The sequence below is a fragment of the Cajanus cajan genome, chromosome 11, assembly GCF_000230855.2.
Source record: "Cajanus cajan strain Asha chromosome 11, NIPB_CcT2T_4, whole genome shotgun sequence".
Classification (NCBI taxonomy): Eukaryota; Viridiplantae; Streptophyta; class Magnoliopsida; order Fabales; family Fabaceae; genus Cajanus; species Cajanus cajan.
In genome coordinates, this window is record NC_138527.1 from 1,089,191 (window position 1) to 1,107,400 (window position 18,210).

Below are 18,210 nucleotides of genomic sequence, written 5' to 3' on the forward strand. Positions count from 1 at the left end.
TGTTCTACCAATTCTCGATCCAACCCTGACATTTCATCATAATCTCATGCAAAGCAGTTTTTGTATTCATGCAAAACTTGAATTAATTCCTCCTTCAATTCCCCTTGCAAGAATTTGCTAACATAAGTGACTTTCTTACTTTCGACAGTTCCCAGATTAATTTCTTCAAGTGGGTCTTAGGATTCTAGCTTATGTTCTTCATTGGTTGCTCTTTCGAATCCCAAAGGCGAATCATCGAAAATACAGTCTAATTTCAACTCCAATTCTTGCTCTTTGTCTTCTTTTGAATTTTCAACGTTTCGATCTACTTGTCCTTCTGTTTTTTTATTTTCTTTTTTGCTCGAGACTCCTAGATCTCTTTGATTTTTTGTTTTTTGTTTTTCTTCGGCCACAGTGGCCGTGTTTTTCTCATCATCCTGGACTTTATTTATATGGACCTCCCTGTCCTGTCTTTTTTCGGCCATGTTGGTCGTTTGATCGGCTACGTAGGCCAATATTCGAGCTAAGAAGCTCGAATAAGGATGTCCATCCTTCATTCCTCAATTAAAGCCGAATCCTTTTCGGCTCGAATTATAAAACCTCTCTTCACATCCCAACAGAAAGTTTTCTTAATTCCTTCTTCCTCATCCATCACTCCAGAGTTGTAGGCATCGAAAGGTTTGGTCTTTGCAAATGCTGTTAATTGTTGATCAGCAAAATACATACTAACTTCATACGTTTTCTGGTCAGCCTCGAGAACCTCTAACCCTTCATCATCGTTCCAGAAGAAGATCTTTTGGTGCACCGGAGAAGGGACAGCTCCTACCCCATGGATCCATTCTCGATCTAGCAGGACGTTGAAATTCGCCTTGGATGGCATTACGATAAACATGGTAGTCCTCTTCACACTTCCAATCTTCACATCAAGCAGAATCATGCCTTCAGGGTGTGAAGATTTTTCTGCATAGTCCGAGATCAATATATTATGAGGCTTCAGATCAGCCATAGATTTCCCAAACCTCCTCAGCATTGTCTTGGGCAAGATATTCATAGCTGCGCCTCCGTCGACCAAGACCTTATTCACCTCTTGCCCCTCGATCATCAATGTTAGCAATAGAGGCTTAAGGTGTCCTTTCATTTCCTCTATAGGAGAGTCGAACACGACAGAGTTGAATTTGGGGATAACCCTCGAGATTTGATTGACCCATATGATCTTGGATTCATAGTTAGGATCATCGAAGAAATCTTTCCTATGAATATCCTCTTGTTCATTCACAGACTCCATGGCCCCAGCATACTCGGAGGGCAGAATGGAGACTATCCCACAAATATTTTCTAAGGAGTCCTCAAAACCACTCTCGAAACAATCTGTTATCATATCTTCATCATCTTCGATGAACTTTCGAGATGATTCCCCTTTCTGAGGTACAGGGATCAAGAAACGGTTTCCTCTAAGGCCTTCAAAGGTAGCCTTCCGCATCCTTTGTTGTCTCCTCCACTGAGTTTTAGTTAAGTTATTGAAGGGCTGTCTAAAACCGCGCCCATAACTTCCGGTTGAAAATCTTCCAGGACCTGCAGACATACTCGAGGGTTTCCCAGGGTTTCCTTGCACTAGGGTCCCAGCATAATTCATTACCTGTTTTCCTCGACTCATTGGTCTTGGAGGAGTATTCCACTTCCCTACTGGGACATTTGCATTCGGCACAAAGGTATTGCCGAACTTCGATGAATTGTACATCTCCATCCTACCCATAGGGGCGTTATATTGAGGCATGTGAACCTGCCTCATGGTCAATCCAGCATTCAGCCCGGCATTAACTTTAGATTTCTGTCGAAGCGTCTCAGCCTTGTAACTCCTCATCATTTCGGATTCCTCAAAAGCCTTCGCAGCGGCTCTATCGAAGACAGCACTGCATCGAGGGCACAACATAACTTCCCTATCAGCCTCTTTCTTCTTTGACAAGAACTCGACTAAGCTATCTCCCTCTTTTGGATAGATAGGCTCTTCTTCCTTAGCGAAATCATCCATTAATTCTTCGAGCTTCTCATCAGAAATGGGCTCTATGTTCTCATCATGCTCGACAGTGACATCAACCATATTGATCCCCATCGAAACTGGTTCCACTTATCCAGTATGGGCAGCAAATGGATCAGTGTCCACTTTCATTTCCTTTTCCTCGAAAGCAAGGCGACCATCAGTAATCGCTCTCTCGATCAAATCCCTGAAACGTACACAATTATTAGTCCAATGCCCATACATATTATGATATTTACAAAATTTCTTCCCTTTTCTTTGCTCGAATGGAGGAATTTTATGGTTTTCTAGGAGTACAATTTGTTTATCTTTTAATAAGATATCAAATATCTTTTCTGCCTTACTCACGTCAAAACTATATCTCTTAGTCGAATTTCCTTCTACACTATCTCCTAGTTTTAACATTTGACACTGGTACGTAGGACTAGGACGCAATTCCGCTAAGTTTATCTCAAAATCTTCACTCGAAATCTCATAGTTAGGATCATCACTGAATTCAGAATTTTCTAAATAAGCCACTTTTTCCTTTCGAACAAATTTATCAAATTTTCTTAATCTTTCTTTTTCTAGCTTGATTTGTTCGATCCTTCTTACCTTTTCGGCTAACTGGGCCATATCTCTCAACTGTTCATTTACTATTTTTTTACGTATCGAGAAATCTAATCCTGTTGCTGCAATCCTAACTAATTCATGTTCAGGTATATTAGTATAACATCGAGATTTTAATTGCCTGAACCTATTTAAATAGTCATCTAAAGTTTCATGGCTTTGTCTCTTAATGTTCATTAGATCGACTATACTAACTTTCGTTTCTTCTTTGAAGAAATGTTCATGGAAACTACCTTCTAATTGAATCCAAGTGTGTATCGAATTAGGGGGCAAGGTTGTGAACCATGTAAAAGCGTGCTTAGTCAACGAACTTGGAAAATATTTCATCTTTAAATATTCATTATTCACTAAATCCCCACATTCGACTACATATCTAGCTATATGTTCGACCATAGACTCAGTTAATTCTCCCGCAAATTTTGAAAACTTTGGGACTTTTGTTCCCCTAGGTAGTTCTACTTGAGTTACATAATCTGGAAAGGCTGACACAAAATAAGGACGTTCATTTCGACCCACATCGAATCCATGTCTGTTTAATATCCTTTCTACTATTCGATCTATATTATCATTAGGATTCCTATTAGGTTGACCTACGTCTTGTCGAAGAATCTCGTTCCCATCTAGATTATCCATTTCATTCAGATTTGCACTCATGGCTCTCGAGGGTGGTCCCTCACCTAGTTTATCCCCTATTTTGTTTATCAATTCATATAGAGGAGTCATAATATTGTGCATCTGGGTTGACAACAAATTGACCATGTCATGATTACTATGGTCCATTTGTTGTCGAAGAGCCATCATGGCTTGGTTACTAATACCAGTAGGGATGTAACTACCCTGTCGAATCAGAGAACCTTCCTGACTTGTCCCTACATGTTGGTATGGGTCTTGCATGACAAAACCTAAACCATTTGGTCCGGGATTGTATCCCTGTGGGGTTACGTGCACTTGTGGGTTTGGTCCTAAGAAAGGCATTGGCATCTCGACATGCACTGGTTGGGTATTTCGCCAATTCTGTGGCATACCCCAGGGGTATTCCCTAGTGACATTTGCTAGTTCCTGAGTTGCATTATTTTGCCTAGCTACATTTTCGAGTAACACAGGGGAAGAAGATGTTGCCCCCCTGGTCACGTTAGTCACATTATCGGGGTTGGGGTTTGCTTGTTCTACATCTACGTGATTATTATTGTTCGTGTTTGTTTCTCTCTGATTATTAGATGTAGACATTGTTCTTCCACTCCTAAGTCTCATGCAACATGCATACCTAAAACTAGCTCACTTATGTTTGTGATTTAAACGTGTCCCACCGGGCGTGCCAATTTGTTTATGGTGGAATTCATTCGTGGACCCTTTATATTAGAACTAGCACGTAAATGGTTTCAATTTAGGTATTTAATTTAAAAACAGAAAATGGAACAGACAATGGAGTAGGAAGATTTAGTATTACTTGTTTCCAAAGATTCTTCAATAATTAACAAGCAATAATTTCCAGACATATAAATGCTAAGATGAACATAATGGTTAATTGAGATATTTGCAATACAAATCATGGTTCAACTTACATAACGTTCCAGAATTACAATGCTGAAGTAATAAAACTACGTGGGTTTAAAAGAGATAAACTAAGAAAACTACGCTAATTCTACTCCTAAAAAGAAAAGAAAAGTGGTCAAGAAATTGGTACCCAGCATATGCGTGCACGGAAGCCATATGCGCAGGCAGAGAGTGCTTATAGAAATGTGAGTATGAAATTTCCGACCTCTGTGAAGGTGTACAACTCTCATATTTATAGAATTTAATCACGAGCAATTCATTTCGTGCGAATCATCGTGGTTGAGTATAATTGCTATCCACTACTTTGCTTACGCGGGCTCTAAAAGATAACTTCCCATAACCGTTTCTCCTCCGAGCTTTTACTTCTTCGACCTGCTTTCGCCATAACCGCCCTGATGTAACCATATAAGGAACCAATAACCTCTCCACTATCTTTCGAGTATGTCTTTGTTTGACTTGAAGCAAACTCTTTTTTCGACCTTGAACCTCTGTTACTGATACGTATTGACATTACAATATTTTTCGAGAAACTTCAGACACTGTTTTCGACTTAGAAAGATTTCGAGTGGCCCTAACAATCATTAATTTGAATATAATAATGTCATGTGATTAGTATAATCGGCCATTTTTTTACACTAGACCGATTTTTTAATAGAAACTAAATTTATAAAAAAATTATAGAAACAAAAGAAATTACATAAAAAAAACTTAAAAGTGACAATAAATATCTAAGTCTTAAATATAACGTATAAATTTATTTAAAATTAATATAAAATAAAAAACTTTAAATATTTTTTTAAGCAAAAAAAATTCTCCCACCCTTCCTCATTTTTTTTCAACATTATGAAAAAAATAATACTAATTTAACCAATGAAACTTAAAACAATTAGTTGAAAAATAAATTCATAATTACTATTTTGATGTCACATCTTATAAGAACACTCTCGGTACAAGGATCAAACTGTTGCACATGTATGTTATTTCAAAAGAAAATAGTCTCACATTGCTTGGACCACTCAAGTGTAGAACCTTTATATATCAAAGTGTTCCTTACACTCCCAAAGACGCAAGCAATGGGTGGTGGACTCGCGCACGTAAGAATAGGCTTGTGAGCTCATTGTAGTTCAAATATGTCGATTTTCCCTCCCCCCAACCCCCACTATGTGTGCGAAAATGATATTCAAAAATATTTTTATTTTGATTACATTAAAAAAATTTAATTAATTAAGGAAACCTTATCCGAAAATGATAGTTTTTGACATTTCAAATTCAAATTTGATTCTATCATTAAAATCTTACCGTTACAAATCCAAACAGATGCTTTACGTGATTTTTTAGGATTTCTGAGATTCTATAAATAGAGGCCTCCGGCACACTGTTTTACCATCCCAAATAAACCTTTCTCTCTTCATTCTCTCCGAGTTCTCATATTTTTGATTGCTAGTTCTGTTCCTCAATTCCTTCAGACGACCCCGTTGTATCTTGGGGGGCTTGCGCGTATCCCGCAGATAAGTCTTTAAGGTCAATGCCGTCACACGCCTCAGAAGAATTTTACTAATGTTTGTTCGGTGTTTCAAGTTGCTCATAGTTGCGTCCACCTTTTTTTACAACACAAACTGTACCTCCTTAAACATCATTATCATAATTAAACTCACCTTCATGGATGTCAAACTCTAAATGTGGATCTTTTAGGTCGTCTTTGAATATTTTTGGTTCTCATTTCCCTTGAGATTACAAGAGTCCATGTTAACATGTATCTGAGGCAACCCTATTTTTCAACATTATTAGACAAGAAAACACACACAAAAATCATCACTTCATCATTTTCTTTTTCTCTCACTCCCATTTTTTTTATACACTAACTTGTTTCTTTCATCAACATTCACAATAAAGCTCACATAGGCATAACAAAAAACACATATCTATTGATCCTTCGGCAAATATACCAATATCAACTTGTAATCAATAGTGAGCATGAGTTGTTTCCATGGAGACTTGATAGATACTCACACTTAAGCACATTAAGCAAGTAATTACGATCAACAATTCTATTAACATAAGACACTAATTTTGTTTTGTAATTTGGAATTCAAACTAAAGATGAAATGCAACAAGTAATACAACTAGACTTAATTCAATTAAATCTATACTATTGGAACCATACTTCACCAATCAAGATTCTATGTATTCTTTAATCTAACACACATGCTTTGCTCATATTTATTCCATCAACACAATTGACTAACATATCTAAATATCAATCCCTCAATAGTTAGTTTTAAACATCTTCATAGATCATTAATCCCTTGCATGACTAATTGACTAATGAAAAAAACTTACATTAAGTTCAACAATTTATATGTCTAATGAGTTAAACTATAGGATTCCAATTCATTAGGTGATTCAATTCAATTCTTGATTGAATGACCATATCCAATCAATCCAAGGTCATAAATCATGTCATAAACAATAAAAATGAGACAAAAATTAAGAGTAGAAAAGAATCACTAATAGAAGTAAATAGTAGGGATGATAAATAAACTCGTATTCATGGGTAAGACTCAAACCCGTCCTGACTTTGACGGAGAATACCCATGCAGTTTGATCGGGTATAGGTACAGGTAAAATTTGAAATATTAAATCGGGGATGAGGATATACTTACCCGCCCCATCCCCGTCCCCATCCCCATTCTCGATTTAATACTCGTCCCTGATTTGATTGTTTTTAAGAATTTTAATATTTGTGTGATTGTTTATTATGATGTGAAATATTTGTGATTGTTTAATTATTAAGAAGTCTCTTGATTAAAATATGAGATAGATAAACAATCCAATTACAATTGTAATATAATGGAAAGATAAGTTAAAAATATTGTGTATTTTTTTTATAAAACAATAATTAATTTTTTACAGGTACAAGTATACCTGATACCCGACGATGATGGGGATGGGACAAAAATTGCATACCCGACAATTACGGGGACATGGATGAGTTTGAATAGCAAGAACGAGGATAGGTATCATGAAACTCATACCCGGCCCGCCCCGTTTCCATGCCTAATAAATAGAGACTAACAATATGTATATTGATCAAAAGAAATACATGAGGTTGATTGATTAAATTTGATCTCACTAAAAAAGAAAGATAGCTATTCATATTAAGGAGTGTCAACTCAAGATTAAAAAATGATTTAGTTCTCACTCTTCAAGTTGAGGAACAATGGTGCGAGTTCTTTCCTAGAACATAACTTCTATTCTAGAGAAAGAGAGTTTGAGAGTAGAGAGAGTTTATTTCCCAATCTGAATTCCCTTTATATCAAAGGAAAAATGGCATGTTTTCATATAAAGTCGCCAACCAAATAAATTTGTTGAGCAAATTTAAGGTTTCTTCACCCCTAAGTAAAAAATTCACCCGATCAAATTATGTTTGACTTGGATAATACGGAACTCTACCTCAATTTGGCTGGACCACAAAAACTTAGCTTGACAAATTTTCACCCTTTTTCTTTTCCTTCTTATTTCCCCTTCAAAATGTGATCTTGTTGTATTTCTCTCACAAATCTTATTTTTCAGCTTGATATAGGTTGCACCTAACACAAAAAAATATATAATGGAGATTAAATAACTTTAATTATTGTTATAAATATAAAAAATAGTTTACTAATTATATTATTTACAAAAGTAAACTACTTTTTTTCTTTTAAATAACCGATTCAAGTAAAATTGACATATAACAACTCCTCTGAAACTAAATGTTTGCTTGACCTCAAGCAAAAGAAACAATTGTCTCACGACTTATCTTGCTACTACGAACAACTAATTACAAAATTTTAACATTAACATCACGCAATAGATATGAAAAGATTTCATGTCATCACTTAAAAAATTGCACTAATTCTTGTTAATCTTTTTAGAGGAATCAAGAACATTCAACATTGATGTTCATATGGTTCTCACTAGATTCAACAAATCCAAGACAAATTATCAAATTAGTTAAGAAGGAGACAATCCAAAATTTTAACCAATTCAATGATTCCTCCCAAGTGTTACACTCATAATTCAATCAAATTCTAGGTGGTTGTTTTACTCGATCTAACCAATTTGTTGGTGAACATCAACATTGAGGTTCATCTTTATATCATCACAATTGCAAAACAAGGCATGAATCACCAAAATCTTTAAAGATTTATAATAGGATTAGACTCCAAAAGAAATTGATTTTTCTAGGTAAGCAATCATCACACCAAGGGTTTAGAGAACATAAATGATAGTTGAACTCCAATTTACTCTCAATTTTCTTTCCTCCATTCCAACTCCTTTGCTAATCTAATTTTCCAATACCTTCCTTAAATAACAATTTCAATCACATACTAACAAGGGAAATTTCTCTCCTCTTATACACAGTCACAGATTTATACAATACACATCACATTTTTTTCCCATCTTTTACTTAGAGATAATCGAAATCACAAAAATAGTTAACACAAGAAAGAAATTCTCAACATAGCATCATTTTTTAATCTCCTAAAGTTTTCTTTCTTTTCAACCTTCACATGTTTTCCTCCAAACTTACGTTTCATCAAATTTCGCTTATGCTTTATAATCTTTAGCAAGGAAAAGGTTTGTGGTTTTTCTTTTCAAGACTTAATGGTTGACCAAAGAAATATTCACCTTTTAAAGCTCAAACAGGGCTCAAATGAAATTTAAGCAATTAAGATTGACTATTTGGTCCTTGATTTAAAGAAAAAAAAATACATCATTTTCGATTCTCATTATGATTTATGCATTGTGATAAATAAAGATTCACTCAATATCAATCACTTAGAACAAATTGGTAACACTAAATAAGAGTATTCAGATGTAATCAACTCACTTAAATATATTTATATAATCTCCCCGTAAGAACATGTTAAGAACTTTCATCAACCAATTTAATGTTTCTCCCAGCAAAACAATTTGTTGTACAATGGACGTAATGCAATATAACGGCAAGTTAACAATTTCTATTTGAATTTAGATCTTCAAAGCATATTATTGTTCAAAAAAGTATTACTGCTATGATTGGTTTCTTCTTTTTAGTTCATTTTTGTTTTAAAATTAATTTGAATGTTTTTCCTCAAGTGATGCTTAAATTTTTTGTTGTGATATTTTCTATTTTCCAAAGAATGAAAATGTCATCCAACATCCATTACTTAAAAAAATATATAATATTCTAATTTAAAAGCAGACATATCCTTGTTTTCGGTTTTAATTGAAGAGTTTAATAAATATACATGATTTTTTTTACAGCTATAAATATACATGGTTAACCTATTATAAATCACATTTGACATGACTTGTAAAATTGTTATTATTAAAATAAATAAATTTAACATACAAAATTTGTAATGATTCTGTTAAAAAAATTGTAATTTGTAATGATGATGATAATATAAATATATTTTACACTAACCATATATATTATATCTTCTCTAATTGAAGATATTCTTAGGTGATGTTAATATGATCCATGAAATGCGGGGATACTCATCGGTTTAAATATGTCTCTCAGAATTCTATATATTAATTTTGATGGTACATTTTATTGTATCTTTTTTTTTTTACACCATTTTATTGTATATCTTAAAATTATATAAGTTTATTTTCTTCAATATGCAAGCCCACCACCTAAGCAATGCTGATTGATTGATTAATTGAAATGCAAACCCACCACCTAAACAATTCCAATTAAAACAAAATAAGTCATGTCGGCTTGTTATGGTATTAGCGTGAGGTATGAATATGATTCATGCAAATAACCTAGCTTCAATCAACACTTCGGAGAACAATATAAAGAAAAATTGAAATAATTTTATTAAGATAAAATTATTTTATACATAAATTAAAAATAAAATTTTAAAAAAATTGATAAGAGAAAGAAATTTATTTAATTCTTTTTCTTAGAAATAGTTTCAAGAAACTTTACTCAAATAAGTTTATAGTCGGTCTATAGGTATAAGTTGACGGAGCTGCAATCACTTGTACTAATTAATATTGGTAAAAATAAAAATAGGATTAAATTATATTTTTGGTCCTTTATTTTATTTTTAAAATTTATTTTAATATTTTATTTTTAAAATGTTTATTTTGATCATTTATTTCATATAATTTTGAGTCAATTTGATCCTTTTGAAATAATAATTATTTCACTTTTGAGACACAATTTTAAATTTCTTTTTACTGATTAAAGATTTAAAACCCATCTTGTTAGATTCAATTACATGAAAATTATTAAAAACAAATGCAATTCAAACAAAAAAAAATTAATTTCATATTATTTTCTAGTTGGTGGGAGAAATTTTTCACATGATTTTGACTATGTTTATAACCCTTTTGGATTCAAACAACAATTTAATTTTATAATTTTTTATCTAAATAAATCTAATGTTAGATGTTTCACTTTTTGAATCCATAAAAAATTGATTAAAAATTGTGTCTCAAAATTGTAAATGATCATTATTTTTAAAGGACAAAATTGATCCAAATATAAAAGAAAACCATGATGAACATTTTAACAAATAAAGAATCAAAATAAATTTAAGAAATAAGATAAAGAATTAAAAATATAATTTAACTAAAAAATTAGTATCACATTACATTACAATTATACAATAGCTACTCTTGGAATAATATGGATTTAGATTCATTCTGTCGAATGTATACATTTCTTCTTTTGGTAAATAATTTTTAATAATAACTTATGTTGCAACGAAAAAGACAACTTCAACTTCACCTTGCAACGAAGAAGGTGAATGCATTAATTGACATGGGATTCTTCTCCCATTGATATGTTCTGGATCTTGAGAACCGATTGGATGATAATATAACTTTTTCTTAGACGAGTAAAATTAATTACCGAATTTCATTAACTTCTGTAGTTGAACGATCTCTAATTAATAAAAAGCCAAAACAAGTTTATGATATACATTATAGATTCTATCAGAATCCATATGAGGTACTGTTGGTATACCAATTTTTGTTTGTACGTTGCTGATACTATCAGTTTGGCAGCCCATCATATACAATCAATAAATGGTCATCACTCACCAAACAGCATCTCTTTCACTTTGGAATCACGTTGCTTTAATCTCAATACGCATTTCTTCACTTAAAACTTCAACAACACCCTCACAAATTTATTTATTTTTCTCCACATACATAATTCACACAATATTTTAAAACTGCCAATCAATAATTAATTTACACTAATAAAATATAATTTAGCCTTTTACTCATCAAATATTATTTTAATATTGATGAAAATCAATTTTGAGAATATTAAATCAATCCAGTGTCTCAGAGCAGGTCTTACAACTATTGAATTAAAAAGTTTCACAAAATTTGCTTCCATTATTAGTGTGCTTCAGATAGGAACTGAATTCCTCTCTGAAAGGCAATTGGCCATGAAAATTGCAAAAAGGAAGTAAATAAATGAAGGCACAGGGTTGTTTTAAGGCTATACCAAATTTATTATCTATTGCAAAATAGAATTGAGTAGTTGGTCTTTCTTCATCCAGTTCAACCTGAAGTTGAATGCCCCAACCAACAACAAAATTATCCATATGGTTCTTATTTATAAGATCAAAATTGAATTTACCAACAGAACCACATAGTGAACATGTTGCTCTGGCTCCCAGCATACCCAACATTCCAACCTGGCTGGGACCTAGAAGAAATCCATGCCACATTCTTCAAATGCATAAGTTGGCAAGTGGAGGAAACCTTGGATACAATCAATTGCCCTTACCATTATTTCTGTGAAAAAACATATCCTGCAAATTATCCACTTCATGTTGATATCTTAGTCCTTCTCTTCACAACAGCTTCTTACTTGGTGACCCTTGTCATGGTTATAATGGACATGTTCTCTGCAAGAGGAAGGATCCTTTTGGGTCAATCAAAAAGATTCCTTTTGCCCTCTGGTCCTATATCCCTCCCACTTATAATCTTAGCATTTGCAAAGGGTCCTCAAATCAACACAATATTCCCACTCTCTTGCCTTGGTCCTGCAATTCTTCTGATGGTTCTCATTTCTGCGTTGTCCTTTGACAATGGAGCTGATAAGGACTTTAAGTACACTTTTTTTGTGGCATCAACAGTGTCTGGCATTTTGCATGCTAGCTTGTATCTGGATTCTGTTGTGTTGCCTTATTATACAGGTTTTGATGCACTCATGTCTTCAACATTTTCAGGTGAGTGTGCATCTTGTGTGTGCAGGAAAGAGGCTTTGGTTGTGGGAGGGAAACTAGTGAGGTATAGGGGTTGGTCAATGACCACTTTTTTTGTTGTGGGGGTGTTGTGTTTGAGGATTGTTTGTAAGATCTCAGGGGAAAATTATGCAGGGAAATTGTTGCCCATCAAAGCCTTCATGGAAAGGTTTAGTTGGATCTTAATAACTGTAGATTGTGTTTATCTCACAGTGCACTCACCACCAGAAAGAGTAATGTTGAGGGTTGCTGCTTTTGGAGGCATATTTCTTTTGATTTTCCTTCAAGTCCTCAAAGAGGCATGCAGTAAAATTTACTCAATGGCATATGTGGCACAGAAACTGAGATGGTTATCAACACCATTGCAAACAATATGAAGAAAAAGCAATTGTGAAAAGAAAAATGGATTTTGGGAAGTCAATAGTATAGTTTTGTTGTAAATACATGCTCTTACATAACATGCCATTGCAATCCTCTTCAAGTCAAGTCTTTTCCTTTTCTTAATTTAGTTTTTTTTCTTGTCTACTTCACGCATACAAGTTGCCTCTTAAAATTCAATTTTTTTTTTATTAATACAAATATTAAGATGTCAAAACACTTTGTATTTTTATATATTTTTTATAATAAAAAAATAAGAACTTTAAAAATAAATATATACCAATTATAACAAGAGATGAGAAGAGAGAGAGAAAAAAAAATAATTATATAAGTAGTATGAAGTTTCCATTAATAATAATAAAAATGTAATTTGTTACTTAAAGCTTTAAAGACAAACGTGAAAACAAAAATTTATATATAAGTAAATTAATTTATTTTTAAAAAAATTGTAAAGGACAAAATAATTTCATTAAAAAAATTGAATAAAAAAAATTATTTCATTTATATATTGTTATAGATTTGACGTTAAATTTATAGTATGAAGGAAAAAGTGGACCACACTCACGACTGATGACAGACTTGCACCATTTTGTTACTTTTAAAGACGTTTCTTTTTAATTTTCTTACATATTGCAGTTTGCTAATCAATTATGTTCAACTTTTTAAATCAAAAGCTACATAGATTAGTATCACATCATGGGTGGTAGTTGGGGAGCCAAAATCAAAATTTTGGAGGGGCAACAGTTATATTTCAACAATAAAATAAAACTTATGGGTAAAGGTTGAAATTTCTAAACTTTTTCAGTGCTTTTATGGCCCTGTAATTTGTCACCTATACATAATTAAATAAAGCAATTTTACTAATGATCAAATTGGTTTGGCTCAAAGTTAGATGTGTTGTTGGGTAAATACATAACATTCAGCAAGAGGGTTGTTGGTGTGGAATTTGATCAGCCCTAGTATCGGTCCATTTCCACTTAAGCAATCTCACCTTAATGAAGACATTCTGTTCCTTAATTGGATTCCTCCAAAGAGTTCGATCTATGCTACACTACACAACTAGAAAATTTGTGATAAAGGAATATTGTAAACGGCTAATATTAATTGTAAAAAACTATATCAAAGTAATAAATAAACCAAAAAATGTAGGAATAAGGTAAATGTTGTATTGATTTTAGTTGTGGATCTTTATTACATCACGCTTCTCCTAATTTCTGGTGTTAAAAATAATTACTCTTTCTATTTTTTATTATAAGTAAAAAAAACACAGAATGTTAATTTTTAAATATAAATAAATTTTAATTACTTTTAATAATATTTTTTCTAAAATATCACTAGTACAAAAATTACTTTTAAAATCAGTTAAAAAGTAATAGATTTTAAAAGTGACGTGGTGAACAATTTTGTAAATAATGACATTATTTTTTAAATCGGCTACCTTTTAACCGATTTTAAAAAGTCTCTAATACTACTTTTAAAATCGGTTATTTAAGAACCAATTTTGTATGTAGTATACAAAATCAGGTCCTAAATGAATGATTTTAAAAATGCTACTTTTAAAATCGGCTATTTAAGAACCGATTTTGTATACTACATACAAAATTAATTCTTAAATAACCGATTTTAAAAATGTCAGTGCCTATACTTTCTCTCTTTCCCTCCATTCTCTTTGATCTTTCCCTCCATTCTTTTCTTTACTCTCTCACGCTCTCATCTAAAGTCTCCGACTTCTCATTTTCTTTGCAAGATTACTATATCAAGGTAATATTTTCATTCTCTTTTCATGTTTCTAGTTTCATTGTTGTTGTATTTTGGGTAAATTTTGAATTTAGAACAACCCGTTCTACAATCAAAACGGCCCGTTCTGCAATCAGAACGACCTGTTCTGCAATTGAGACATTTTTTCTAATGTTTTCCCTGTTTGTAGCGTTGGACACTGCTGCTGGTGTTTGGTGTGATACAAAATCTGTTGTTACCAGTCCAGGAACGGGCAGATACAGTGCTGATGAAGATGGTGGAGATGCGTCAGTTGAGTTGACCCGGCCTTGTAGACATGCTGCTGCTACTATTGGTGACTTGATTTTTATTTATGGACAATATATTTTTAATTTCCAAGGAAAACTATGTTGTTTCAAGAGTTCCATGAATGTTGAAGCCTTATATCTATTTTCTGGAATTTTTTGCAGGTGGTTGTTGCTACAGAGACTGGTGGAGCATTAGGTGGTATGGTTAGACAGCTTTCAATTGATCAGTTTGAGAATGAATGCAGGCGGGTCAGTTATGGGACTCCAGAAAGTGCAACAGCTGCTAGAAAATTATTAGACTGGCAGATGTCTATCAATAGTGTCCCAAAGAAGGTACGACTTGTCTCTCTAGTTAGTTATAATTGATTTTGCAATTGTCGTTATTGTAAGTATTTGAATTAATTTATTTTTTTTTGTTACTTTGTTTTAACTTTATTTCTAATCTTGTAGATTTATCTATAAATTGAGTGTGGATAAAGGGAATGATCATATTTATGAATTTTTGAAACCTGAGTTAATCCAAAAAATCGGGAACAAAACAGAAGAAATCCAAGCTTACATCCAAAATTTGATGTCTGACTCAAATAAAAAAGTTTACTTAGCTCCTTACTTTTCTAAGTAAGTCTATTTGCATATAATTAATTATAAATTTTTAAAAATGTGTTGTCTATTACTGATAGTTTCTCAATGCAGTGTTCACTGGCAACTTCTGATTATTTATCCTGTGGACAATGTATTTGTATGCATTTGTTCGATGCACAAACCTCCTCGTGCGGACTTTAAACAATTATTAGATAAGTAAGTTTTTTTTTAAAAACTACTTTATTTTATTGATCATTACATTTTATTTTAAAATATAATAATGATGTCCTTTTATTATTAGGGCTATGGAAGGATACCATATACTTAAAGGTTCAAGGTTGAAGAAAAAAATGTTTTGGGTCTCTTTTAAAGTAAGTTATTTTATTTTAGTAATGATATTTTTTCTAAGGTATTTTTTTTTTTGAATTACCATTACTACTAAAATTGAGTTATGTTTATAGTTTTACTCATTTTGTAGTTTAGGATGCATAATAATTTGTAAGTTACTTAACTTATTATATACTGTTTACGGTAGATTTCGTTTTATGGATCCTTTTTATTCGAACCAACACGATTTCACGTTTTAATTTATGCGTGTTTGTGACATGACAAAATTGAAGACTTTCAGTGAAAAAATAAAATCGTACAAGTAAGAAATAGAGTTTTCATTAAATGGTAACAGAATTACAATTCGTAAGGGTAACGAAACGTGTTTAGAATGACTACACTACACTAGACTAGATTATGCTATGCTACGCTATGCTATGCTACTCCTAAAAAAGGAAAAAAGAAAGGTGGTCGAGAAATCGTACCCAAAGTTGTCTCGTACGCACAGTATGCCTTATGCACAGGCTGCGGAGTGCATGTGAGGTATTGTGGGAATTAGATTTTCGACCTCTGCTACGAGCATGGCTCGTTTAATTTATAGACAAAAATCTGGGAAAGGTAACTGTTTCTGACGTGCCCCGGAAGCGCATAACCGTTCTAAACTTCCACATCGTGGCTTATTCCCGGGCACGTCTTTGGATAACTCTTGGAACTGCTCATTAACTTCCCCAAACCGTTTTGCAACCTTTGACACTTATCCCATGATTTACTTCAACCGCTCTTAAATCGTGTCTCCTTTAAGCTCTTCATTCCGAGAGGTTGCGAAGTGTGTTCGTGTATGTCCGGATTCTTGGGATTTCGAGTAACCAACGAAAAATATACTCGAGTGTTTCCTGATTTTTCTTGTACTTTGAGAGGTTGTGAGGCTGTGAGCCTTTCTCTCTAGCAGCGTCCTTCCTAGTTCAATAATTTCGAGAGTTTCTCGAAAAGTGTCTTCGTGTCTTTCCTGGTACAATAATTTCGAGAGTTTCTCGAAAAGTGTCTTCGTGTCCTTCCTGGTACAATGATTTCGAGAGTTTCACGAAAAGTGTCTTCGTGTCCTTCCTCAGAAACTTCTTTGCCATTTTCCGATCACCTAGGATTTAAAGCACCTTTGTATTTCGAGTGCCTCCGAATTCATTTTTCGGTACTAACATATACACATTTATGCATTACATGTATTTTAAAAACATTTTGATTACATATATGGTTGACATTTACTAACTCTTGTCATTTGTATGTAATTTGGTCCGTTGAAAACATATGACTTGACTGATATTTTATTAATTTGCAGATTTTGTTTAGAGATCCTCCTAAAACAAGTCAATTATTCTTAAAATATTAACCACTTTTAACATCGGTCATGCCATAACCGATCTAGAAACTTAGACTTTTAAAATCGGTTTATACATGACCGATGTTAAAAGTCCAATTTTTTGAAATTGGTTCTTTTAAAATCGATCAGAGAACCGATTTTAAAACTAAAAAATGATCGATTTTAAAAGTGTTTTTTCCACTAATGTATTATTCATTTAATAAAACTTTAAATATCACCTTTTTTCATTTATAACTGATAATTTAAGAAAAATATTATGAAATTCATAAAATTTAATATAAATAACTATTTTTTTAAATATGTATGAATTTATTTATTTTTATAATAGAAAATAGAAGAAATATCAAGCAATAGTCACCTCTAATAACCTCTAACCTAGATTTTAGGGATGGTCATTAGTGCAAAAGAGGTATTTTAGGTCTGTTATTTTCAGGTTTTTACGTCAGAAAAAAAGTCTGATGTAAATACGGGATAACCATAAATCCTCCAAAACAACACACACAAACAATGTTTAAGTTCAAAAATATCCTCCAATCCAATCTATTTGCACTAACCTTGAATCCCAACACCTTCGAGTACCCTTAAACGCTAACTTAAGCAAGACCAGCACCAAAACTTCAATACAATCGGATAAAATGATCTGCGATGATTAATGGACGTCGCCACCACCGTCGTCGCCATTCAACATCGTTGAAAACACCCAGGATGCGTAGAAACTCGTCGTCGAAGGTCGCCTGAACGTTCTGCAAATAAAACTCTAGAGCGCGCGCGAAAAAATGAATGAGAGGAAGGGGATATAACAAGCTTTTTATGTCGGACACTACGAGGTCCGACGTAAATTTTTAAATCTACGTCAGACTATATATATAGAGGGCCGACGTATATTTTAAATTTTATGTCGGACCTAGTGGTGTCTGACGTAAAAAACTTGGTTTAAATTTCAAAAATGTTACCGCATTTTTTTTACGTCAAATTTTACGTTTTCTGATGACAAAACAATGATGTAAATAACAGATTTTGTATTAGTGGGTAAACATGATCTTAACTTCTCGCATTGGGTTCTAAAAAGGGTTAAATTCTCGCATTCTCTAAAACATTTGA

At 32.9% G+C, this 18,210-nt stretch overlaps 1 protein-coding gene across 1 annotated transcript; it reads left to right on the forward strand.

The window, feature by feature from the left end:
* The first annotated feature begins 11,588 nt into the window (after positions 1-11,588).
* Positions 11,589-12,909, forward strand: LOC109801413 (uncharacterized). Its single transcript, XM_020362470.3, has one exon. The coding sequence runs from the start codon at positions 11,835-11,837 to the stop codon at positions 12,798-12,800; it is 966 nt and encodes a 321-aa protein (XP_020218059.1). The 5' UTR covers positions 11,589-11,834; the 3' UTR covers positions 12,801-12,909.
* The last annotated feature ends 5,301 nt before the right edge of the window (positions 12,910-18,210 follow it).

What these genes read in the sequence shown, in the direction of transcription:
- LOC109801413 (XM_020362470.3), top strand. Translation starts at nt 11,835, where the DNA reads ATGTTGCTCTGGCTCCCAGCATACCCAACATTCCAACCTGGCTGGGAC.